Here is a 27,126-nt window from a genome sequence, read left to right on the forward strand (position 1 = left end):
AGATATGTTCTATGCTTAGCGCAATTTACTTCAATTTTTCATATTATCCCAATGACAATATTCAGATTAGCAATCGTATCAGCATGATAGTAATGTGCAGATAGGACATAAACATAAATCGCAGAAAACATGCCAAGACAAGAGGACACGATGTGGCGCCAACTAGGACAAACCCCAATGTGGGGAAACCCTTGATCAATTCTTCTTATATTCTTCAATAGTTTAGCAGAGAGATATAGTACATATACATCAGAAGTCAGCACTTTGACTTGTCAAAAGTAGAGATCACCATGAAGATGACATAATGAGGTTGCAGATCTGAGGACATGGACTGCAGTTCTGAACTTGGGTGAAGGAAAACATTCTTCCAAGGTGATTCCACCACCATGCTGCATCTGTCACCATGCTACATCCAACCATCACTATGCTGCACTTCATTATACTGCATCTATCATCACTTTGCTGCACCCATCATCACTATGCTGCACTTCATTACACTATGCAGCACTTCATTATATTGCATCCATCATCACTATGTTGCACTTCATTATACTGCATCCATCATCACTATGCTACACTTCATTATACTGAATCCATCATGCTGTCACCTACACTCAATGCATACAACAATGGAACAACCTTAGCTGCTTGCTATGGCTTGCAGCCTAGCAAAGTAGCTGGCTGTAGCAATAGCTTCTTCCAATAGGTCTCATGAACCCTTAATTCATGCCCAGACATAATCATGATACAACGCTGTCTCCTTCACTAATTCAAGTTGCATTTAGGGCTTCGTTGGTATGTTTAGAGTTTCCTTTAACTGTGATTAGAGACCTCTCTGTTGACTGCAATATTAGGACCTCTTTCTAGCTAAGAATTCAAACCATCCTTGCTGAGGAAAGGCCTTCTCTGGACAAAGTACAAACACAGTGATAGGAGATATTCATTGGCAACGGATAAGGGCTACATCTGTCAGCGTATGGGAGTCTAACTGCTGCATAGATTGGGGCCTTCATGAGCTAAGAACAGATCCTTTAGACAACGTGAAAGGGGCACCCTTAACTGCAGATTAGAACACCCTTGAGGATTGCGGCTAAGGTAAGGTTAAATCATACATATATTGCATATAGGAGCCCTTTCTTGACAACATTTAGGGCCTGTCTTCCATAGCTGATTAGTTCTTCTTTCTACAGTCATTTAATAGCATCTATAGGGCTACATCAGTCCCTCTATTCTCTGCGGCTAGGGCAAATAGGAGCCTCATCAATTTGCGGATTAGGGCTCCCAGATTAGGTTGCATATGAGTGCCTCTTGACTGTGTTTAGATTGCGGATTGGATCCCTTCCTTTGGAAACATATAAATCTCTTCCTTGATAGCGTTAGAACTTCTCCTTGCCGCACTTATAGAAGCCTCCTCCATGACTGCGTTGAGGTCTTTCTTTCATGAATGCTAGGGCAGCGTTAGGCTTCTTCATTAGGGCAGCGTTAGAGCTTCTCCATTAGGGCAGCGTAGAGCCTAGGGCACTCCCTCTAGATCTCTCCTTCATCAAAACCCAAAACAGAAATGAAGAGAGATCACAAGAGTGTGTGTGAAAATGACTTGAAGGCCACCTCTATTTATAGTAAAACGTTGAGGACAGGTGGGGGCAATTTGGCTGCTGGATGACCTTGACGAATTGTCACATAATGCAAATAAATTCATATCTCCATGAATACATGTCAGAATCAGATGATCTTTAGATCAATCCTACACCTCTCGACAAGAGGAATCCAAGAAAAAATCAACTGCCATAAATAAGAAGACCCACATGGAGTTTGGCCCTAGTTGCCAATTTTAGCACGAGTGCTTCTCCTTGGGCACAAAAGGAAATTCATGGGAGTGAGAAGGGCCAGCAAACAATGGAGTTTGGGCAAGAGATTTTGTAGAGTTTCATCTACCGGGAGGACAACTTTTTCCTTACTGATTTGCAGGGCTCAGAGTGTTGCATTTTGGATGGCCAAATTTGTCTAATTCAGGCCCTGCGTAGGGGTCACTGGTTATTTACTGTGTAGGAATAAAGAGCAGGAGTTTGTGGGGAATTTGGCTAAGGATATATAAGGAGGTTTGAGGCAGCTATTTGCAGTGGGCTTGGAGGAGAAGTTTCCAGCAGTTGTTTTGGGCATTTACAACAGTGTCTGCTCTACAACATATTTAGCCAAACCGATTAGAGCCACACTCATTCCTTGGGGTCACTGGGTGAAGTTGGAATCAACCCAAAGGACTTCTGGGTTTTTGTGGGTTTATTGAGAGGAGGCCTCAACTAATTTTATAGAATTTCTTAGGCAGTATTCGAGCCAGAATCCTACATTCTTATAGCAGGGCGTATTGCTGGTTAGTTGGGAATTTCACATCACATTGTGGGTTCGATTTTGGCTTGGTGTTAGGCCAAAACGTTTCAGGGTTTTTTTGGGTTTGAGGAGTGGAGCCCGTGGTTGCAATTTTAGAGCATTTTAGGTATTATTTTGAGCAGAACTTCCAGTTCCTATTGGCAGTCTGTAACAGATTTTCTGGGTAGTGCGCATTATCAGTTGGAGCCAATTCAGTAGTTCGATCAACAAGTTTTCACCCGGGGTTTGCCTAGCTTGAATAGCAGGCCTAGGTTTTATCATTCCTTGCCATTTATGTACTCAGATTCCTGTATTAATAAAATGGCTCAGTGGTTTAGCGTAATTTCTTGTGTATTTTGATGTGTATGCTTGGAACTCATTTATTGTTGTTATTTCCTTATACATGTCTCTGTTATTTCTTGTAAATTTCAAATTTGGAACATTACACATCACCTATATGAAACATTAAATGAAAGGGATTGTGTGTAACAACCTTCTAACTGAATGATTAGCCAAGACCATGAGATCAAAGAGTGATAACATACCACACTTAATCTTCTTTCTTAGTTAAAAATGGCTTCACATTGAATGAATAACTATATGTTGATTTTGGGTGGCAATGGATGCGCTCTAGCTCTAAAATTTTGTGGAGGGGCTAGAATACATGAGATCTTTAAGACCCTTAAATTTTGGAGAAATTCCACCCGGATGAGGAGTTATTAAAATAATTAATATTTTTAATGGGTTCCTAAGTCTAAACTTAGGAAAATAAAAATATTAATGGGTATTAATAAAGATAAGGGTGAGAAGCTTCTAAGAGACGAGGATCAAGTCTGTTTTGATCTTAGTCATTGATTAGAGACTTAATCTTGACCGTTGATTAATCAATAGAAAAAGTATAAGAGAAGACTGGAGGATCATTTGGAGACACATCGACAGATACTCAATATCCCAAGGAAAATCGATTCTCAAAGAGAAGGAAATCGATTTCAAAGGGAGAGTTGCAGGGTGGAGGAAGAGGAGGGCATCAACAGGAGTCAGTGACTAAGAAGGAGGTGACACAGGGCTATCAAGAGACAACGCAGAGTGAAGACGCAGTCCTCATGCAGGCTGACGTAGAGGGATGCAGATTGACGCAGAGTGACACAGAAGAGGTAGAAGGGTCTCCAGGGTGTCAGAAAGTTTCCAGGAGAGGGATGACATTTGCCTCAGGTGTTTTCTCTCAGTAGTGTCTCAGTTTCTCTGTAAAATCATTCATTGTAAAGCAATTGTTGCTGAAGATTAATAAAACCCTCATTTGCTGCACTGGTTTTCCCACATTGGGATTTTTTGGGGACAATTGTCCAAAAACAACTGTGTTGATGTGATTGGTTCTTGTGCTTGTATATCACTGTTATTTTCTCTATGTATTCATGTGATAACTGCAGTAGAATTTATTTTAATATTTATTGAAGGGATTTCGTAAATAACTTATTGTGAGAAATAAGTAGGTGAAATAAATCAGTTGCTGCAGTAGAATTTTGTATTTGGAATTTTCACATGGTATCAAAGCAAAGATCGGGCAACAGGAGAGAAGAATCTGCTATGAGTCAGGAGCATGATGTTGAGGCATCAACTCAGAGGGACTCACGCAAATCTCCAGAGAAAGAAGAAAGCACGAAGAACATGGATCATGATTATTCTATGTTAGCTTCCAGACTGGAAGAAGAAGTCGCTTGCCTAGCAAGTTCTGCCTCCTTTGAGGTTTGGTATATAGATAGTGGAGCTTCCTGGCATATGACAGGAATACGAGAATGTTTTTCGAATTATCAGGAAGAAAGGATGAATTTTCAGATCACCATGGGAAATAAGGCAAAATGTACCCCCGTAGGAAGAGGTACTGTAGTCTTTCAAACAGATGCAGGAGATCGGCTTCGAGCACCCAATGTGCTGCATGTACCAGGATTAGGGATGAACTTACTCTCCGTATCTCAACTTCAAAACAAGGGCTATGACGTTTTCTTCATTAAGGAGAAAGTATATGTCAAACACCCGAGTTGGAAAAAGAAGGCCCAGATTGGAATCAGAAGTAATAGGTTGTATCAATTACAACTAGAATCTCTAATGGAATTGATAGGCAGCAGCGGGGATAAAGATTTGAATGAACTATGGCACAGGAGGATGAGACACTTAGACCGTGGGGCTCTGAGAATTCTCGGGAAAACAGTATCAACAGTTCCAGAATTAAGTGCTGAAGGAGATGATGTATGCAGAGGGTGCGCTCTAGGCATGTATGCCAAAGCAGATTTTTCCAGAAGTAACAATAGGACTGAGTGTTCTAGGATTGATACACTCAGATATCTGTTGACCTATGTCCACAAAATCTCTGAGTGGTGCCAAATACTTCATTGATGACCATTCTAGGAAGACTTGGATCTACTTTCTGAAAACCAAGGATGAGATTTTTGGTCGATTCAAAGAGTTCAAGGCTCTAGTAGAGAATCTGGTAGGAAAGAAGATAAAGGTGTTTCGCTCAGACAATGTGGAGAGTACCTTGACAAGGACTTCACCAATTTTTGCGCTAGGGAAGGCATCAAAAGAGAGTGGACAACTCCCTATAATCTGGAGCATAATGGAGTAGCAAAAAGGAAACATAGGACTATTGTGGAAGAAGTTAGGGCGATGCTATATGATTAGGATATGCCCAAATTCCTGTGGGCAGAAGCATGCAGCACGAGAGTTTGTCCAGAACAGGACTCCACATAGGGCATTGGGCAAGATCACTTCGGAAAGTGTCTTCATTGGGAAGACACCCGAAATTAGTCATTTCAGGATATTTGGGAGTTTGGCGTATTATCGTATACCCGAAGAAAAGAGAAAGAAATCAGATCAAACTGTTGATAAAGGATATCTTGTGGGATATAGCGAGAATGCTAAGGCATATAGAGTCTATCTTCCAGGGAGTAGGAAGGTAGTAGTTCAGCGGGATGTAAAGTTCATGGAGAACAAAGCTTTTAGGAAATCCCGAGAAATTCCTTCTGAGGAGCAGTCAAAAGATGATTCGTTGGTCCAACCACTTAGACTAGCAGAAACTAGTACCATTGATTCTCTTAAAGGCAAAGCTTCAGAACAGGAGGAATCTCAGGAAGAGGAAGAGCTGATAGATGTACCCACTACCAGTGGAAGAACGAGTCGGGAACTTCGACAGATTCTACGGGATGCAGAGGACTTCATTGGTGCACCTAGGAATGATAAAAGGGAGCGAAGACAGCCAGACAGATACCAGGCCTTAGTAGCTCAGGTTGGGGAACCCTCTAGTTTTCAGGAGGTTGTTCAACATCAAGTATGGGTAGATGCTATGGTGGAGGAATACAATTCTATAATGGTCAATGATGTCTGGGAAGTGGTACCTAGGCCTCAGGACAGGTCAGTGGTAGGTTCGAGATGGATCTACAAAGTCAAATATGCTGCAGATGATAGTGTGGAGAAATACAAAGCCAGGTTTGTGGCTAAGGGGTATGCTCAGAAGGAATATATAGACTATGAAGAAACCTTCGCCCCAGTAGCCAAGTATACTTCTATTAGAACCGTGATATCCCTTGCAGCACAGATGGGGTGGGAGATTCACCAGATGGATGTCAAGACGACGTTCTTGAACGGGGTGATAGAAGAAGAAGTACAGATTGAACAGGCAGAGGGTTTTGAGACACATGAGAAGGAATCTCATATATGCAGGTTGAAGAAAGCCTTGTATGGGCTTAAACATGCACCTAAAGCATGGTACAGTCAAATTGATGGCTACTTGCAGAAGATGGGATTCGTCAAGAGTGACGCAGATCCTAATCTCTACTATCTTGTCGTAGAGAATGAGCCTCCAATCCTAGTGTTATATGTGGATGATCTTTTCTCGACAGGATCATCCAGGCTCATCAAAGACTGCAAGAAGAACCTAACCACAAAATTCGACATGAAGGATTTGGGATAGATGCATTATTTCCTGGGGTTGGAAGTTTGGCAGCAGAAGGGTGAGATCTTCCTTGGATAAGGTAGATATGCTACAGAGACCTTGAAAAGATTCAGGACGTAGGACTGTAGACCTATGGCTACTCCAATGATCACCAATTGGAAGAAGATTGATGCATCATAAGATAAAGACGTTGATCCCACCTTGTACAGGTAGCTTATAAGGTCCTTGATGTATCTGGTCAATACCAGGCCAGAAATTTGTTACGCTATCAACACCCTCAGTTAGTTTATGGTGGAACCCATGAGGGCGCACTGGGCAGCAACCAAACATGTTCTCTGGTATATACAAGGAACAGTCGAACATGGACTATTGTACACCCAAGGCAATGACATCAGGTTGAGTGGGTTCACTGATGCAGATTGGGCTGGAAGTTCAGTAGATCGGAAAAGTACAACTGGGTATTGTTTCAACATTGGATCAGGAATGACCTCTTGGTGTAGTAGAAAATAGAAATCCGTGGCTTTGAGCTCAACTGAAGCAGAATATATGGCAGCTAGCACAAATTTTTGCGAAGCTATATGGATTAGGATATTGCTTGTGAATCTATTCAGGAGAAGGATGGAAGTGACCAGGATTTTGTGTGATAATCAAAGTTGCATCAAGCTCTTTGAGAATCCAGTATTTCATGATCGGTCGAAACACATTGATATTAGGTGTCACTTTGTCAGAGACTATGTCTAATGAGGGGCTGTACAGTTGAGGTACACTCCAACATGAGAGCAGGTGGCAAACATCTTCACCAAGGTTTTAGGAAGAACAAAGTTTGTTTATTTCAGGGAGAAGATGGGGATGGTGAAGAATCCATTTGAGTAGCAGAAACGAATAGTATCGGGAGTTGCAGTGCAACAGTTAGCAGTGGCAGTGCTATGAGCAACATATTCAAAGGGAGCTGCAGTACAGATGTAGCAATGACAGTTGTAGTGTCATAGGCAGCAGTACAGGTTGTAGCAGTGCAGGAGATGAAGGGCAGAGGACCGATGCCATGGATTAGTGTGGTGCTTCTATGGGGAAGCACTGCTAGAGCACATTCCTCGCTAAGAGGGAGTGTTGATTTTGGGTAGCATCGGATGTGCTTTAGCTCCAAAATTTTGTGGAGGGGCTAGAATACATGAGATCTTCAAGACCCAGAATCGTTTGGAGAAATTCCACCCAGATGAGGAGTTATTAAAATAATTAATATTTTTAATGGGTTCCTAAGTCTAGACTTAGGAAAATAAAAATATTAATGGGTATTAATAAAGATAAGGGTGAGAAGCTTCTAAGAGACGAGAATCAAGTCTATTTTGATCTTAGTCGTTGATTAGAGACTTAATCACGGTCGTTGATTCATCAACAAAAAAAGTATAAGAGAAGACTTGAGGATCATTTGGAGACACACTGGCAGATACTCAGTATCCGAAGGAAAATCGATTCTTAAAGAGAAGGAGATCGATTTCAGTCGGAGAGTTGCAGGGTGGAGGAAGAGGAAGGCATAAACAACAGTCAATGACTGAGAAGGAGGTGACACAGGGCTATCAAGAGACAATGCAGAGGGAAGGCGCAATCCAGGAGATGTAGTCCTCACGCAGGCTGACGCAGAGGGATGCAGCCTGACGCAGAAGTGACGTAGAAGAGGGAGAAGGGTCTCCAAGGTGTCAGAAAGTTTCCAGGAGAGGGATGACATTTGCCTTAGGTATTTTGTCTCAGTAGTGTCTCAGTTTCTCTGTAAAATCATTCTTTGTAAAGCAATTGTTGTCGAAGATTAATAAAACTCTCATCTGTTGCACCAATTTTCCTACATTGGGTTTTTCCGAGGACAATTGTCCAAAAACAACTGTGTTGATGTGATTGGTTCTTGTGCTTGTATATCACTGTTATTTTCTCTATGTATTCATGTGATAACTGCAGTAGAATTTATTTTAATATTTACTGGAGGGATTTCGTAAATAACTTGTGAGAAATAATTAGGTGAAATAAATCCAGTGGCTACAGTAGAATTTCGTATTTGGAATTTTCACAATATAACCGGAAAATTCCTGCAGCAGAATTCTTCAATTATCCAAGGCTACATCAAGAGTTGGGGGGATGTGGGGGATTTTACCTCAGCCTAAATTTCCTATTGGAGCAATGATGCCCTCGTACAAAGATTATTTTAGCAGCAAACTACAATGGTAATCCTTGCTAAAGAAAGTCCAAACCCTAGTCATCCATGCGAGAGAAAGGAGAAATAGAGAACCTTGCATTGAGCTTGACCCTTAACTTCTTCTCTCAAGAGATCTTCAAATAAGTTTGGAGGGGAAATCCCATTCGTCTATCCAAGCCATTGCAAATGAAAGCTCTCTTTCTTTTATAGAGCTTATCCTCAAACATTTTACAATATTATTGAGTAATTTCTAGATCCATGAACCTTCTAGAAAAAATAACATTAAAATGCATAAAGGAATATAGAAGTCTCCTTCAAGCTAGGTGCTCCTCATTAAGGGTGAAATGGCGCACAAAATAGAGATTGAATACTTCTTCGCTGCCACATGTGTTCTTCTTCTCATGGAGAACAGCTCCTATAATCATGGTGTTTGACTTTATCCATAGGTTTTATGTGCCATGTGTCCCATTCCTAGCTTGGGTTTTCTCAAAGAATGTTCCTCTAGTAGCTCCCGCTTTCCAAAACAGAAATAGAACTCAAGAAAAAGGTGGAACACTCCATTAGAAATGGTCAAATGCGGCTAGATTTTTGAGGAAACAAATTTGAAATCATCAAAACTCCCTCAATATTGATCAGAATCTCTACTATAACCTCAATTCAGAAATGCCACAGCCACACTGCATCTACTGTCATTGGTCTAGTCACTAGTGGCAATCTGAGCAATCTGGTCAGACCCCAAATACAAGGACAGGCTAAGTGCTCAAACATTGTTAAGGACCTCTAGAATGATGAGCATGCTAGAATGTCCGTACACATTCATCATTAACAAAGGCTTAAGCTAGTTTGACTAATTGTTAAATTTATTTCAATCTGAAGATGTAAATTGCCATACAAGGAAATATCATTTTTCATGTCAAAACGTTCACTAGAAGAATTGCACTAATATATTATTCACTTGCTAGTCAACACCAACATTGGGCAGTAATATTATGTGAGCTTGTCTCTTAGCAGTCAGAAAGTACTGCCAAATTTGCAAAATTTATACTTTTCTATAAATTTGGTTGGTTCTATATTAGCATGGTATATTACCACTATGCAAGTGTTGATCATAAGATGGCAAGCTGGAAGTTTGAATTTTTATGATAATACTTCTCAATCTTTCCTTTTCCTAGTTGATTTGTTTTATGTCAAACATTCATTTATTTCCTATATGCCACATGTCTTTGTTTTTTATTGCATTTGTTCAGTATGTGACATGCCACGTGTTTTCCATACTTTAGGGTCCATGCAAAGTTTCTTTCAATATACTTTTTGACCATGCTCTTTTCTAAATCTAGTGCACGTTTAGCATTAGTATATGTTACAATTGTTGATCTATAATTAGGACCATGTTACCAGTGCTGACCTATATTTGGACTATATACAGAATTGGGTTCGATTGTTGTCTAAGTATTAAATGCAAATATTTAATTTGACAGATAAGAATGTGGTATCTATATTAAAACCTCTTCCGTATTAAGGTGTTTCTTCGCTGTTTCCAGAATGCAATTCCTTTCATGTAATAAGTATATATATTGAACATCTCAACTAAGTAGTGACCCATAGCATCACTTATGAAGTTCTTTTCAAATGCAGGCAAAGCGGGATCTTTATGATCCAGAAAATGCCCTCATTGGTGCTTTTGCTGGTATTAATTTTTGGCATGCACCTAAACATGTTGTTAGTTATTACTTTACTGTTCTTTATTCTCACATTCGTTGCAATTATTTTCCCCTTCTGATTATAGTTTCTAATTATATCTATTTTTTGCATTTATGTTGATTGTTCCCACTGCCAAGCTATAAGTAATTTGTTCAATTATTGGAATGATGGGTGTAATTTTAATCTCATGACTGTAATTTTATTTAATAACCTTTGTACTTAACTGAGCTTTGCTAAGTTCTGGTGAAGGGAATAAGAGCAAAAAAATTTCATTTGATGAAATCTTAAAAGAGTGCCTACTGCCTATGAGATGGAAGAATAGAGAAGATTCTATAGAGTCCCATGTAGATGGAAACATATTAAAGTTATTGATGCATCCAGAAGTCTTGTAGGTGTGTGCTTTGATGTATGCCATTACGCTTTGGTTGAGTCTAAGCATATAGCCAAAAATATCTATATGCAAGCTCATGCTTCTTTGTGATGTTCCAAACTTCAATAAACAGTGATATACAAAAGCCAATTCGATGTTTTCATAGAAAAATTAAACTATCAACAAATATTCAATACACAACAGAAATAGGAACCAGCTGAGCCATTTTATTTATTAATGGAGCAATGTACAATAGTATGGAAAGAGCACCTGGGCTTGCCTCAAGGGCAAGCTAGACAGAACCCAGGTGTCGACAGTAATCCCAAATGCTAGAAAGCAACTGCTCCTCTAAAGCTCTGCGCTGTCTCCTAGTTACGGCAACTGCTGGCTGGAAAGGAGTTGCAAGAAACCTCACCTCTGGTGCTCAGAAAATGATGAAACTTCAGCCACAAACTCCTTGGCCAAAACCCAGAAAAACCCAGAAAGGGTTTGGCCTGGAACCAACCACCCAAATTCGACCTCCTCTATGGCCTACGCCCTCCAAGCAGCTTCAGCAAAACGGCCTGCAAGAAATGGCCACAAAGTCTTCCTCCCAGCTCCAGAAAGGAAGCAAACTTCACCCCAAATGGCTCCTCCAACCTCCACGGCAAAGCTCAGCCTCAAGGGTTGATACTCTACCCACCAAATGAGCTCCCCAAATACTGCCTCTGCACTGGCCCAGGAAGTGCGAAAGTCACACTGCCAAGCCTGCAGCTCAATCAACTCCCAAACTCCCGCAAGGGCTGACAATTCTCCTCAGCCTCTCCTCCGGAAAATCTCACAACAAAACTCCACTGCTAAGTTCCACAAACAACTCAGCCTCCTCTCTCACTGCGTCCTCCAGAAATACGCACCACTTGGAAGGAAATGCTACTGTTGGAAATCACAATGTGAATCTCCTCCTGAAGAAATGAAGGAAACCTTCCTAGGGTGGCACTCGAAGTCCCCTAAAGAAAGGATGAGCTCTTCGCTTGAAGAACTCGTGCTAAACGGCTAGTGACTCAGCTACGCAGCTCAAGCAACCAAGAGAAATCGATATACACTCATGAATGAATGAGAAGAAGAGAATTGCCCTCCTTATATAGTTTTCGTGGGTGAATTTTCCCTCCATCATTGGCCCCACTTAACCAACACCATGCAAAATTTATCTCCCCTCTATGCATATCGAACTAGGGAGTGCATAATTCCCTAGTGAGGGTGGCCCCCATGTGTAACTTAACTTTAAAACAAAACATCTTTTCCTAGTCTAATCTCCTAATAGCATCGAATGGGGTCCACTAACTCCAAAATTGGCCCCGTAATACAAAATTAAACCTTGTTCCAAAATTATTTAGGAAGGGACATTACGGTCCTCCCCTCCAAAATGTTGCTTGTCCCCAAGCAACTTCAATGCCAAAATGTGCTCTCCCTCCAAGTGGCATCCTCATCCAGTAGATTCTTCCATCGCACCAAATATTCTTTGACTATCCTGCTTCGGAGCTTCCTCTCTCTGGTTTCCAAGATGGCTTCTAGCTCTAAGATCAAATGCCCCTCATCATCAAGTGGAGGCAACTCCATGACTGCTGTAACCTGCTGCCCCAACACCCTCTTGAGGCATGACACATGAAAGATGTTATGAATCCTGCTCCCTGGTGGTAGCTCCAACTCGTAAGCCACCTCTCCAACTCTCCTGCTCACTCTATACGGCCCAAAGAATCTCGGCTGCAACTTTTCGGCCCCCTTCTTCTTGAGTGTGGATTGTCGGTACGGCTGCAATTGAAGGTAGACCAAGTCACCCTCCTCAAAATGTCTCTCTACTCGATGCTGATCAACATACATCTTCTGCTGGTTTTGGGCTGCCTGTAAGTTATCCTTGAGAGCCTTGAGGATATCTTGGCTCTCCAGGATCCAATCCTTGGCCTTTGGGGCCCTGCAATTGGTGGGCTCCAGTATTGTAGCAATAATGCTACAACTCCTGGGGCTCCCTATCTCTAATTTGATCAACTCGGTAGTTCGTACAAACTTGGAAGCGACGGTGCTGTATGCACAAGTACTAGCTCTTGTCGCAGCTGTCACTTGGTCAGCTGGCACAAGTCCGCTAGGGCTCAAGCCAACTTCTATATGCTCTCAGAAGAAGCTTTCTAAATGATGGACGAAGGCTATCTCAAGGGAAATTGATCTACTTTGCAACAATGAACTGAAAGCCAACCAAAACATGGAAACCCTAGTAAACCCTAATCTGACTAGTTTAACCTCTATGATGCAATGGTGAAAGTGCAAATGTCTAAAAAGGATGCCATTACTTCTAGTGATGTGAAATGCATGAACTCAAACTACTTCCATTGAAAAGAACATTGTTTTTGTATTTTTGCTTAAGTGGATGGAGTGATTATGAATTTGTCTCTTATTAGGGTTTGGCTGTGCAGAGGTGGTGCGAAGGGAGAGAAAGCTTGGGAAAGGTCAGGATGGCTAGGAGAGGTCCCAGAGGGTCCCTAGCATTAGTCCACAGAGGTCTACAACATTTGGATGCTCGGCAACCAAGTTTGCAGGCTTCTACAGGATGTCTGCAGGGGATCCTACAGGAAACTAAGGAATTCTACAGGAAGTCTGCTAACTTCTACAGGATGTGCTGTAAGTGGAAGTGTTGGGTGATGGTGAAGGGATGGAATGGTTTGGGTGGATAGGTGAGGTGGAGATGGAACTGGTGATGGCTCAGGGGCAGAGGAATAAGATGGAGAGAGAGTGTATGGAGTTGATTGGGGGATAGAAGGATAGCAGCAACGAAAGGTCAAAAAGATGAAGCTACGTGGCAATGGATGAGTTGGAGGGTAAACGAGCTGAACAGAGGCCGAGTAGGTGGCTTGAGGAGAGGTCAAGAAGAAGAAGAAGGAAGTGGAATGATATGGAGCAGTGTAAATGAAACAAATGACTTATGTCTTGCACCAAAAACGAGAATTCATTAACCTATGATACCTGTGCCATTAAACCTATGAACAACAATGTAAAACCGAGAAAAGAAGCCGTGCATGGAATGAAAAATGTAGAAGTATGGTTCAATATCAAAAGTGCATGGATGGATCTTCAACGAAAATGACTATGTTGCAGCTTGCATGGAAGTAAAAGACTGCGTTTCTTTTTGGTGGTTGATATGGACTGCACCCCAATCCCTAAACAGAGATGGCAGTGATCTCTAACAACCTTTTCTTGGAGCTCCTGTGTATTACAAACCTCCTATCGAATCTAAGCAGCTGAAAGCAAAGTAACCATAAGCTAATCCTACTCAATCACACGAAAACTAAATCAGCAGACTGTAAATTCGAATTGCATGTCAAAGTAAAGAAACAAAGTGCTGGAACAAAAGGCAAATAACACTACAAAACAGAGGAGGTCTATTGCTCTCAGGTTGGGCCCTAACCTGAGAGCTATAGCTCCCTTAAAAACTCAGAATTAGATCCAAATCTGCTTGCCTTTATTCATAATCAAAAGTCTAAGGTCATGCTAAAACTGGCTTACAAAATAACAAAAACCGAGCTGTAACTCGTGCTCAGAGATTACAATAGTAATTCCAAAAGTCAAAAAGCTTCTAACAAAGGCTACGGCCTCCATATTTATACAAAATGAGGATCAAGCTGGCTGCCTTCATTCGTGGAGCTTGGCTGTCTAACTGAAAGTCAAACTGCTGTAAAACTGCTGATCCTGTAGAACGTGTTGGCTGCCTTTGAGCTCGGTGGGGAGAGCTGTTAGAGCTCGGAGTTAAGGTGAAAAGTACGAGGGAAGTCATTTAAAGCTGTAGACAACCTCCCTATAAACATGCAATGCCACCTTTGCTGTCTCCTTGTCTCCTTTTGCGTGGTCTTTTGCTCTCTTTAATGCCAAGAACCTGAAATCATCATGTATTAGTCACATAGATATAATGCCTGCCCTTCTTCCTACAAACAACACGAATATACTAAGAAATGAATGCATAAGTGGTAAAAGATGAATGGTTGAACAAGGTAAGTAGGCCAATATGAGCCCAAATTGTACCAAAAATTGGGGCTCATCATCACCCCCCAGCTAAACTATTTGCTCATCCTTGAGCAACTTTGCTTTGGCTCCTCGTCTTTGGCCGAGAACTAGAGCCCGGAGCATGCTCTTCCTTTCCTGTTTTTGGTGGCCCTGCCTTTTCTGCCCCTGGTGGTGACGAAGGTGGCGCTTCTTCCCCCTTTTCCATTTCCTTGAGCCGGGCTTCGGAAGGCGATTGGCCTATTTTTCGTGTCCAGGAAGTTATTTTTGGGCTTCCCCTCTCGGGGGTGGCTGATGTTTTAGAGGGGGTTCTCGCACTGGGTGAAGTAGGGACATCCCCTAAAATGGTTTGGCTGCTGGGTGGAGGCTGCGGCTTGCCCGTGTTTATCCTCTTACTTCTCCTGGCTTCAGATGGTAGAGGGGTCTCCCTCTCTCTCTTCTCCTTTGGCTTTGGAGGTGTACTGAGGGCGGCCAGCGCAGCTGCTGCCTCCTTTTCGAGAATACCAGCCTTCTCTTTCTTGCGTTTTGCTTTCTCAGAGCTCCTTGTAGAGGGCCCCTTCTTTTCAGATTTCGGGCTTCCTGTAGAAGACCCTGCTTTGCCCACTTCCGGGCCTTCTGTAGAAGATCCTTTCTTTACCAATTTTGGGCTTCCTGTAGAAGACCCGGTTTTAGCCACTCTCGGGCTTCCTGTAGAAGCCCCTGCTTTGGTAATTTTCGGGCTTCCTGTAGAAGACCCTTTCTCTGTCTTCAGGCTTCCTGTAGAAGCCTGTTTCTCAATGATTTTCGGGCTTCCTGTAGAAGCCCCTTTTTCCAATTTCGGGCTTCCTGTAGAAGCCCCTTTTTCCAATTTCGGGCTTCCTGTAGAAGCCCTTGTCTCTGTTTTCGGGCTTCCTGTAGAAGCCTGTTTCTGCTTTCCTGTAGACACGGGTGTCACCACCTTTTCTTGCTTAGCCGCATGGGTTTTGCTTTTTGCTTTGGTTGCAGGTGCTGATGAGGTACTTGGGCTGACGTGGACTACCTCAGCTTTGTCCATTCTGCTCTTCAACCTCTTTTCTCTTGCTGACAAGATGGGTGTGCCACCTTTTCCTTTGTCATCCTTTTCTTCATGCTTCTTCTTTTGTTCCTTCTTCTGCACTGTGGTCGGGGTCTTCTGGCCTTTTTCTCTCTTTCCCTCGGCCACTGCTTCTTGTTCCTCACTGCTGGAAGAACCCGTTTCTTCAATCAACATTTTAATGTCTCCATCTCTTGTCAAATTCCGGAAGGATTCCCATGAGAGGGGAACCTTATATGAATGCAGCGCATCCTCCACAAGAAGCTTGATCAACCCATGGTGGGCTATCTGATCTGGTATGCCCTCTTTTAGCTTTGTGGCACACTCAATTAGAGACTGCAACAGGAAATAAGGGATGCTCAGTTTTTGTTCTACAGGAAGATCAATCCGGTGCCTCAATTCAGTGAGCAACCGAAAGTGATATGCATACACGATGCTAAAACGGCCTTCACAAGTTATATATTTCATGATTTGCAAACTGACTTCATTCCATGGTGGCAACAGACTCGTTCTTCGCACCCCATTTTTGTCCTCCGAGAATTCCTCCTCAGGTGGAAAGAATTCTTTCTTGGCCTGCTGGCTCAACTTCCGTTCTTCCTTATCCCACGGCAGACCCATTGGAAGTTCAGTGATTCGACTGATATATTGCGGGGTGAGCTTGAGGCTTAGGCCCCTGAAATTCACTGTGGCCAGTGTCTTGGATTTCGGCCTCAGAGCCTGCAAGAATTCTTCGGCCACTTCATCATCGTAACCCTGCAGCTTATCACAAAAAGACATCCATTGTGCTCGTGTGAAGAGCTCTACCACTTCCTGGTTTTCCCTTAATTTGGCTGAATCAGTGGGTTCTCGTCTAATAAACCCACCCGGCATGATAACACAGTTTTGTTAACCAGAGGTGGTGATTGTGGAAGAGGTTTTGGTTTACTGAGACAGAGCGTAGGATATCATGCACATAACCCACAAACTTATCCCTGAGGAACTTTGACACAATTTAATTACTCGACATCCTGTAGAATGACAGTATAGGCACAGCAGACAACAATTTCACCGTTTTTCTATGACCGGACTGTGGACGACAATCTTGCCACCTTTAATAACCAGTTGCATGAAGAGTTCAGGGTTACCTCTTTAATTGGCCACCTTTTTACGTGAGGCACCCGCTTTCCTGTAGAAAACTGCGTTCCTGTAGGATGACAGCGTTCCTGTAGAATGCAGCGCGCGGATTTCGGGAGAGATTGCAGTCGGTCTGCGCCTTGGGCGTGCTTCTCAATCGCTCTGATAGCCAAAGGCTCGGCGTATCACACTGCAGAAGGAGCAGGATAGCCGCTCGAGTTCAAACCGGTGGGTGATAAATGCATGAATGCGATCGAGCCGATTAGATTTCAAATTCGGCGGAATCCGTGGCGCGGGGGGTGAGCTGTCCCCGCCGGACCGTTGGGTGACGTCACCCCATCATTCAACTGTGCGTTCACTTGCTGCCGCATCAATTCCCGCGGATCTGCCGCCGCCTCTCCTGTTGAACTCGTTTCCTCGACGGGATCGTTCTCACGTGCATGCTGCCCATTCTCTTTGTCATGGCCGCCACCCACACATCCAACTAGACCATTAACTGGCCGACGTGGCCGGCCAAATGGCCACACAGTCGCTCAACCAATTCACCTTTACACTTAGCAATCAATCAAAGTAACATTCATGCAGTCTGATGGAAGGAAGGGTCGAGACACTTACCTGCGTGGCTGTACACGTTGTTTCGGCTCTTTGGACGCTGATGAGTCGATTTACCTGTTGCTGGCGAACTTATACAGGCCCGGAGGTCTATGTTCACGAGCTGCCGTCGATGGATGGGATGCTTCAGTTGCATGCGCCCACGTTTCCCTTCAGATGGCCTGCGCGGTGAATGGTATCCACTCTAGCAGGTTTAACTGTTACAGGACTCCCGCGGGATGTCTTGGAACAGTTCTTCCTCCTTGGGTGCATGCTGCACGACTATGGATGGCCTCACGATCATGCTCTCGGAGCCTCGGGCTGACTGTGATGAATATGGTGGGAGATCTCTAGCGCTTTTTCCATTTACAGGTTGCTTTTTTTCCTCGAGACTCATCGATCTGCTTTGCTGGTGCAGGTACTTGGTTGCATGTCGACAAGGACGGTGGAGCAAGATAACAGCAATGTGCATGGTTGACAACCGTGGCATGCATGCGTCCAAACCGATCCTTAGCCGTCAGATCGCCTCATGAAATGAATTCTGGCCCGTTCTGAGCTTCTACAGGAAGCTTCCTGTAGAAATACAGCGTTTCCTGTAGAAAGGATGCGTTCCTGTAGAGAGTCTGCACCTTCCTGTAGAAGATCTGCATCTTCCTGTAGAAACTCTGCATTTTCCTGTAGAAAATCTGCGTCTTCCTGTAGAAGACTCAAGCTGGAATAAAATTGCACATACCTTGGAGAAAATGAGGATTCTTGGAGGAGGTGCTGGTAAGGTGTCCTTGCTGCATGATGAGGACCCTTGGCTTTGAGTTGAGAGGCTTCCTCTCCTCCATAGAACACCTGCATGCAATTTTACATAATGAATCTGCTGACTTTGTTTTTCTTTTGTTTTTTTCTTTTTTTCTCTTTTTTTTTTGAAAGATAACAGGGGCGCCTCATTGAGGTTTTCACCCTTGCCATCTGCCTTGAGCGCCTCAAAGAGGTTTTCACTCAAGGATCTTTTTCCAATCTCTCTTTTTTTTTTTTTTTTTTTTGAAAAGACAATAGGGGCGCCTCAATGAGGTTTTCACCCCTATTACCTGCCTTGGGCGCCTCAGAAAGGTTTTCACCCAAGGATCTTTATTATTATTATTATTATTTTTTTTTTTTTAGATTCTTCAGGGTATGCCCAAAGCAGAGGCAGAACCCTTCTCTATGACCAACACTGCCTTCTCCATAGTTTTGATGAACTCTTGTCTTGAGGGAGGCTTCCTGTAGATCTTCAATCGATGCCCATTGACAAGCATGGGGATGGCTTCCTCATCAATGGTCCTAATAAGCACAGATCCATTGTCATGACATTTTTCCACTGAATATGGCCCTAGCCATCTGGTTCTCAGCTTCCCTTTGAAATCTTTGTATCTGGAGTCATACAACAAAGCCCAATCTCCCGGCTGAAATTGCTTGTCATGGAGATGTTGGTCATGCCACACCTTTCTCTGAAGTTGAACCACTTCTGAGTGAAGGAGGGCCTGCATTCGGTGCTCATCCAGGCCATTCAGCTGCAATAGCCTTTCTTGTTGTGCATGGCTGAGATCTAGGTCCAGCTGAGCTGCCATCCTCAAAGTGTTGTATTCAAACTCAATGGACAGCAAAGTTTTCTTCCCATAGACCAGCTCATAAGGTGTGAAGCCGGTGGTGGTCTTCCAAGTGGTGTTGTAAGCCCATGTGGCTTCAACCAGGCGATCTGCCCAGTCCTTTCTGCTGCTGCTCACCACCTTAGTCAAGATCCCTTCTAATGCTCTATTGGTGACTTCCACCTGCCCATTTGCTTGAGGGTGATAGGGGGTGGAAGTCCTATGCTTGATCTTGTGATGAGCTAGTAGATCTTCAACCAGGTTGGATGTGAACTGGCTCCCTTGATCGGTGACCAGCTCTCTTGGATAGCCAAACTTATAGAAGATGTTTTCTCTTAGGAACTCGGCCACCTTTTCTTCTGTTGCTGCTTTGATTGCTTTAGTCTCTGCCCACTTTGTCAAATAGTCAGTACACACAATGATGTAAGACCTTTGCCTCGAAGAAGGGTTGATTGGGCCCACAAAGTCCATGCCCCACTTCTCAAATGGCTCAAGAGTCACTTGAGGTTGGAGAGGCATCTCATCCCTTTGGGTCGGTTTCCCCATTCTTTGGCATTGGTCACACTGGCTGACATATCTTCTGACATCTTGATGAAGTGTGGGCCAATAGTAGCCTGCCTGCAGGATTTTGAAGGCAGTTCTCTTTGCTGCAAAATGTCCTCCACAAGGCCCATCATGACAAGTGAGGAGGATATCAAAGACTTCCTCCTCCCTTACACAACGCCTTAAGATCTGATCGGGGCCAAGCTTGAACAGATTGCCCCCGATCCAAGTAAATGAGGCACTTTTTCTGATGATTCTGCTCTTCTCTCTGGAAGATAGGTGCGGAGGGAACTGTGCTGAAACAAGGTAGTTTGCTATATCAGCAAACCATGGAGAGAGTACTGAAATAGCAAACAGATGTTCATCGGGCATCTGGTCATCCACTGTTCCATCCTCATCTGCAGACAAATCCAATCTAGATAAAAAGTCAGCAACAACATTTTCTCTACCTGGTTTGTCAACAATGGTCAAATCAAACTGCTGCAATAAAAGTAACCATCTAATAATACGAGCATTCACATCTGGTTTATTCATTAAATATCTAATTGCAGCATGGTCTGTATGTACAAAGGTCTGGTAACCAGTAATATAATGTCGGAACTTGTTCAGTGCATGGACCACAGCCAAGAATTCTTTCTCGGTTACAGTGTAATTCAGCTCAGCTTTGGACAAGTTTTTGCTAACAAAGTAAATGGCATATGGGAGTTTTTGCTCAACCTGTCCTAAAGCTGCACCTATGGCTTTGTTCGAGGCATCAGTGTGGATGTGGAAAGGTAGGGCCCAGTTTGGACCTCTCAGGATTGGGGCTGACACCAACTTGTCCTTTAATTCATTTAAAGCCCTCTGACAATCGTCAGTCCATTTAAACGCCACATCTTTTGCCAACAGGCCAAACAATGGCGAGGCTAGCTTGCTGAAATCTTTAATGAATCTCCGGTAATATCCTGCTAATCCCAAGAAACTCCGGACATCCCTTACCTTTTTAGGAGGTGGAACCTTCTTGATGAGAGCAATTTTGTTAGGATCCACTTGTAACCCTTGGCAAGAAATGGTATGGCCTAGCACGGTCCCTTCAGTCATTAGGAATTCACATTTTTCAGGACTAAGGGACAAGTTCATCTCGATGCATTTGGTTAGGACTTTTCCCAGATTGGACAATGCTTCCTGGAAGTTGGCCCCATAAGGAGTAAAGTCATCCATATAGATTTCCACTGCATCATGGACCAGCTCCGAGAAGATGCTCAAGACAGCTCTCTGGAAGGTAGCAGGAGCATTGCATAGCCCAAAGGGAAGAACTCGGTAGGCAAAGGTACCCCAAGGACAAGTGAAGGTGGTCTTATCTTGGTCTTCCGGGCTGATTTGGATTTGGTTGTACCCGCTAAACCCATCCAGGAAAGAGAAGAACTTCTTTCCTGCCAGTCCATCCAACACTTGATCTATGAAAGGTAGAGGGAAATGGTCTTTCTTGGTAGCTTTGTTCAGTTCTCGGTAGTCCACACAGATTCTCCATTTCCCATTTTTCTTGGGAACCAACACCAGAGGGGACACCCATTCGCTATCTGAGATGGGGTAGATGAATCCTGCATCCAACAGTTTTTGCAATTCTTCCTTGACAATGTCCTTAAGAGCTGGATTCATTCTCCTCTGGGGTTGCCTAACCGGTTTACAATCCTCTTTGATGTATATATGATGGGTACAGACCGAAGGATGGACTCCTTTCATTTCCTTATAGCTCCAAGCAAAAGCATCTAGGTGGTTGGCCAACAGACTACACAGCTCCTTTTCCTGGGAAGGAGATAGGGAGGAGCTGATCTTCAATGCTTTCTCAGGGCCGAACTCCACATTCTTGATTCTGGAAGTAACAGGGTTGGTTGTACAAAGATCCACTAAGGTGCTAGCTTGGGCATCCTCCACCAATTTCTCTAAGGGTAGTGCACTGGAAGGTGGATTCTGGATCAAGGTCTCGATCAAGTCATCCTCGGTTGGGGGGTCTCTTCTAGTGGTATCTAAGGTGCACAGAGGTGCTGAGTACACCTCGTCTTCCTCTCCTTCTTCCAACCAGAGTGGTAAGTCATGCTCTAAGGAGGGTTGGGCAGGAGGGTATAGGACTAGCTGCTTGGACATGGGACCATTTTTGATGGTCATGTTTCCTGCACGACAACTTATGTAAGCATCTGCAGTAGCTAACCAAGGCCTTCCCAAAATGAGAGGATATCCAGTAAGCTTTGCCTTTGGTTGCAGAACCAGGAAGTCTGCAGGGTATTCCCAAGAGTCAATAGAGACCAAGACATCCTCCACAATCCCTTCGGGAGTCACGGTGGAGCGATCTGCTAATTGCAGTACTGTCGAGGTCTTCCTCAAGGAACCCTGAAGATTGAGTTTGAGCATGGTATCCCTGGTCATCACATTAATGGCAGCCCCCAGATCAATCAAGGTGTGAGGTATGATGGTGCCATTGATGTGGACATCTACTACAGGACTTCCAGGATCTAGGTACTTTGGGCAGATGACTTGTCCTAGCATCAGGTCAGACAGTTGTCCTATGACATTAATGGTTGAAGCATCTTTCTTCCGCCTGCCTGGGTGTTTGAAGCACTTTTCCTTAACCAGTTTGTTGTATATTGGCACATCCTTGATGGCTTGGAGAAGTGGTATTTTCACACACAACTGCTTGAGCTCACCCAGAAGCTCATCCTCCTCTGGGTTGGGTTGTGTGGTGGCTGTTAGTCTCTCAGGAAAGGGTGGAATAGCCTTTGGTTCACTTTCCTGTTTATCTTCCTCATCCTCTGGGGGAGGAGGTTGGCGATCTGGTAGAGTCTTTCCAGATCGAAGATTGATCTCCTGGATCTCCACAGCATAGGTAGGGCATGAGGTTTCCCCAGTGTATACCTGCTGGGCCTGTCTATTGTTGGGGTTCGGGTTCGGTTGAGCAGGCATTTGAGGTTGCCTTGGAGGAGCAGGAGGTAATGGCTGAGGTTGAACTGGTGGTGGAGGCAAGATGGCAGGAGGAGTGTTGTATTGGGGCCTCCACCCCGACTGAGGTGCATTCCATTGAGGCTGTGGCTGGGCATGTGAATGATATGAATGAGAAGTAGGTTGAGTGGGGTACTGAGGTGGATAAGACCATGGAGGAGGCATGGACCATGAAGGATGAGCAGGGGGACCCCAGGAAGGCATAGGAGTCGATTGGTTGGGGCTGTAATAAGCTTGAGGTGCCCCTTGCATCCCCTGCTGATAAGGTCTAGATCCTTGTGGCCTCCTTTGGTTGAGGTAATAGAGAGGTTCAGTGGGAGCTTCTGTCCCTTGGTACATGGTTTTAAACCCAGGTAAGGTTGGACACTGATTTGTGGGATGGTCCTCCTCACAAACGAAACATACTTCAACCGAATGCAATGGGCATTCGTTCTTAGGGTGTCTCCTTGTGCATCTAGGGCAGAAGACAGCGAAGGCTCTCTCAGCTTCTTCTTTCTTCCGCTGGATTCTGAATGTGTCCAGCTGCATGGCAATGGTCTGTCTCACCTCACTCTTGAGATCTTCTAATTGATTTGCAAGCTCATGTTTGGAGAAAGGGACACTAGTTGAGGGGAGGTTTCCTCTACCTCGTTTCCGAGCTGCCCTGGAGTGGTTTCTAAACACAGTTTTGATGTCCTCATAAGGCAGTTGGTAAATGTCCCCCCCAGCTAACATGTGAAGGGTATCTAAGAGGTCTTCAGGGACTCCTCGGAGCAGGACCAACTTGAGGGATTCAGGGTCAAGTGTGCACCTGGCCCGCTTATAGCTTAGTTGGAATCTCTCCTCATAATCCTCTAAGGACTCATCATTTCCCATGGTCATCCTAAAGATTTCTCCCTTGGTTTCCTTAGACCTACAATAATCCCTGTACTTGGTATTGAAAGCTTGCTGCATCTGAGCCCAAGTGGTGATACTATTCCCAGGTAAGCCCATGAACCAGCGTAATGCTGCATCCTTAAGAGTTGAAGGGAAGAGTTTCAGCTTTTGCTCATCTTCAGTATAGTCATAGGTTCTACAAAGGACAGCAAACTCAAACAGGAAGGTATCAGGATCTTCAGTAGTCAATCCATGGAAGTGAGGTAAGGCGGAGGGGCTAATGTTCTTCATTTTCATTTCTCCATTGGTCTCTCGGATGGGGAAGGCACCTTCTATTCTCTCATCTTCTCTTCTATTGTCAGCCATAGCTTCAGATGGAGTGGTCTCTAACTCTTCTTCTACTATAGGATCTTTGTATATCTCTGGATGTTCACCTATAGGTTCTTCTGGGTCACTGTCACCAAAGAAGAGAGAAGGGTGACTCAGTGATGTGGTGGGGGTGTTGGGTAGGAATTTGCCTGATTTATCTCGGTTCCTACGAGGCATGAAAGGGAAAAGACTTTCTTTTTGATTGTTTTTGCTTTTTCTTTTGTACCTGCAAAACTGAAACAGATTGATCTACAGCTAACTATAAAGATGCAGAATTAAACTGAAAGCAGGAAAGAACTAATCTACTCTGCTCAAATGAAATTGCAGAAATGAAACACTAGTCTACGCTTGCAGAAATGAAATGCTAATCTATGAAAGCAGGAAATGCTAATCTATGAAAGCAAGAAATGTCTATGCTACTTTTGCAGAATGGAAATGAAATAAACTACTTAGCAGAAGATTGTAGTGGAAAATAGAAGAAAAGCAACAATCACCAATACTCTGACGCTTCCCCGGCAACGGCGCCAAAAAGATGGTGGGCTCCAGTATTGTAGCAATAATGCTACAACTCCTGGGGCTCCCTATCTCTAATTTGATCAACCCGGTAGTTCGTACAAACTTGGAAGCGACGGTGCTGTATGCACAAGTACTAGCTCTTGTCGCAGCTGTCACTTGGTCAGCTGGCACAAGTCCGCTAGGGCTCAAGCCAACTTCTATATGCTCTCAGAAGAAGCTTTCTAAATGATGGACGAAGGCTATCTCAAGGGAAATTGATCTACTTTGCAACAATGAACTGAAAGCCAACCAAAACATGGAAACCCTAGTAAACCCTAATCTGACTAGTTTAACCTCTATGATGCAATGGTGAAAGTGCAAATGTCTAAAAAGGATGCCATTACTTCTAGTGATGTGAAATGCATGAACTCAAACTACTTCCATTGAAAAGAACATTGTTTTTGTATTTTTGCTTAAGTGGATGGAGTGATTATGAATTTGTCTCTTATTAGGGTTTGGCTGTGCAGAGGTGGTGCGAAGGGAGAGAAAGCTTGGGAAAGGTCAGGATGGCTAGGAGAGGTCCCAGAGGGTCCCTAGCATTAGTCCACAGAGGTCTACAACATTCGGATGCTCGGCAACCAAGTTTGCAGGCTTCTACAGGATGTCTGCAGGGGATCCTACAGGAAACTAAGGAATTCTACAGGAAGTTTGCTAACTTCTACAGGATGTGCTGTAAGTGGAAGTGTTGGGTGATGGTGAAGGGATGGAATGGTTTGGGTGGATAGGTGAGGTGGAGATGGAACTGGTGATGGCTCAGGGGCAGAGGAATAAGATGGAGAGAGAGTGTATGGAGTTGATTGGGGGATAGAAGGATGGCAGCAACGAAAGGTCAAAAAGATGAAGCTACGTGGCAATGGATGAGTTGGAGGGTAAACGAGCTGGACAGAGGCCGAGTAGGTGGCTTGAGGAGAGGTCAAGAAGAAGAAGAAGGAAGTGGAATGATATGGAGCAGTGTAAATGAAACAAATGACTTATGTCTTGCACCAAAAACGAGAATTCATTAACCTATGATACCTGTGCCATTAAACCTATGAACAGCAATGTAAAACCGAGAAAAGAAGCCGTGCATGGAATGAAAAATGTAGAAGTATGGTTCAATATCAAAAGTGCATGGATGGATCTTCAACGAAAATGACTATGTTGCAGCTTGCATGGAAGTAAAAACTGCGTTTCTTTTTGGTGGTTGATATGGACTGCACCCCAATCCCTAAACAGAGATGGCAGTGATCTCTAACAACCTTTTCTTGGAGCTCCTGTGTATTACAAACCTCCTATCGAATCTAAGCAGCTGAAAGCAAAGTAACCATAAGCTAATCCTACTCAATCACACGAAAACTAAATCAGCAGACTGTAAATTCGAATTGCATGTCAAAGTAAAGAAACAAAGTGCTGGAACGAAAGGCAAATAACACTACAAAACAGAGGAGGTCTATTGCTCTCAGGTTGGGCCCTAACCTGAGAGCTATAGCTCCCTTAAAAACTCAGAATTAGATCCAAATCTGCTTGCCTTTATTCATAATCAAAAGTCTAAGGTCATGCCAAAACTGGCTTACAAAATAACAAAAACCGAGCTGTAACTCGTGCTCAGAGATTACAATAGTAATTCCAAAAGTCAAAAAGCTTCTAACAAAGGCTACGGCCTCCATATTTATACAAAATGAGGATCAAGCTGGCTGCCTTCATTCGTGGAGCTTGGCTGTCTAACTGAAAGTCAAACTGCTGTAAAACTGCTGATCCTGTAGAACGTGTTGGCTGCCTTTGAGCTCGGTGGGGAGAGCTGTTAGAGCTCGGAGTTAAGGTGAAAAGTACGAGGGAAGTCATTTAAAGCTGTAGACAACCTCCCTATAAACATGCAATGCCACCTTTGCTGTCTCCTTGTCTCCTTTTGCGTGGTCTTTTGCTCTCTTTAATGCCAAGAACCTGAAATCATCATGTATTAGTCACATAGATATAATGCCTGCCCTTCTTCCTACAAACAACACGAATATACTAAGAAATGAATGCGTAAGTGGTAAAAGATGAATGGTTGAACAAGGTAAGTAGGCCAATATGAGCCCAAATTGTACCAAAAATTGGGGCTCATCAGCAATCTCCAAAAACAATATTTGCAAAAGATAAAGCATCATAACCATATAAAGCACGAAAATGAGTCATACCAATGGACATATGATGGGTGGTGTTTTAACAATACTCTCCCAAGTGCAACCATCGAATCTGAGCCTTGTGCTGCCTTGTCACATAATTCCTGAGATAGCCCTCTAACTACTTGTTCACCCTCTGTGTCTGATTATCGGTCTGTGGATGATAGCTGGTGCTCGGGGTGAGCTCAGTGCTGACTAGTCTGAAGAGCTCCTACTAGAATCCTCCCATGAATCAGCTATCCCTGTCACTGACTATGGTCTTAGGGAGTCCGTGCAGATGAAAGACCTCCTTGAAGAACAACTCCGCCACTTATGAAGCTGAAGATCGCGTCAGTATGGCAAAGAAGTGTGCAAACTTGGTCAACCGGTCGACCACTACAAAAATACAATCCTTCCCTTGTACTGAGGGAAGCCCAGTAATGAAGTCCATAGAGATGCTCTTCCATTTCCCTTTAGTGGCGGGAAGAGGCTAGAACAATCCGGTTGGATGGGTCAACTCTCCCTTATTCCGGCTATACATGCCTCAGTACATCTCCCTTGAGGTCCTTCCAAGTGAAGCGCTCTCCCACTGCCATATATGTCTTCCTAAATCCCTGGTGCCCGGACAAAGGAGAATCATGAGCTGCTCGAAGGACGCGCTCCCTCAACTGTGATCCTGAAACCAAAAATATGTGCCCCTTATAATAAATGACCTCATCCATCACCCTGTAGCGCTCATTTGCATAGCTACCCT

General features: G+C 43.7%; 1 protein-coding gene across 1 annotated transcript in view; it reads left to right on the plus strand.

Annotated features, from left to right (window-relative positions):
* Positions 1-27,126, plus strand: part of SAMC1 (S-adenosylmethionine carrier 1) — a 317,141-nt gene that overhangs the window by 251,114 nt on the left and 38,901 nt on the right. The window contains exon 9 of the mRNA XM_089418748.1: positions 10,128-10,179. Coding sequence (XP_089274874.1) covers positions 10,128-10,179 — 52 coding nt within the window. The remainder of the gene's footprint in view (positions 1-10,127; positions 10,180-27,126) is intronic.

This window comes from Pinus tabuliformis, chromosome 3_2 (assembly GCF_031772625.1).
Source record: "Pinus tabuliformis cultivar Carrire ecotype Pingquan chromosome 3_2, CPIR1, whole genome shotgun sequence".
NCBI classification, from domain to species: domain Eukaryota; kingdom Viridiplantae; phylum Streptophyta; class Pinopsida; order Pinales; family Pinaceae; genus Pinus; species Pinus tabuliformis.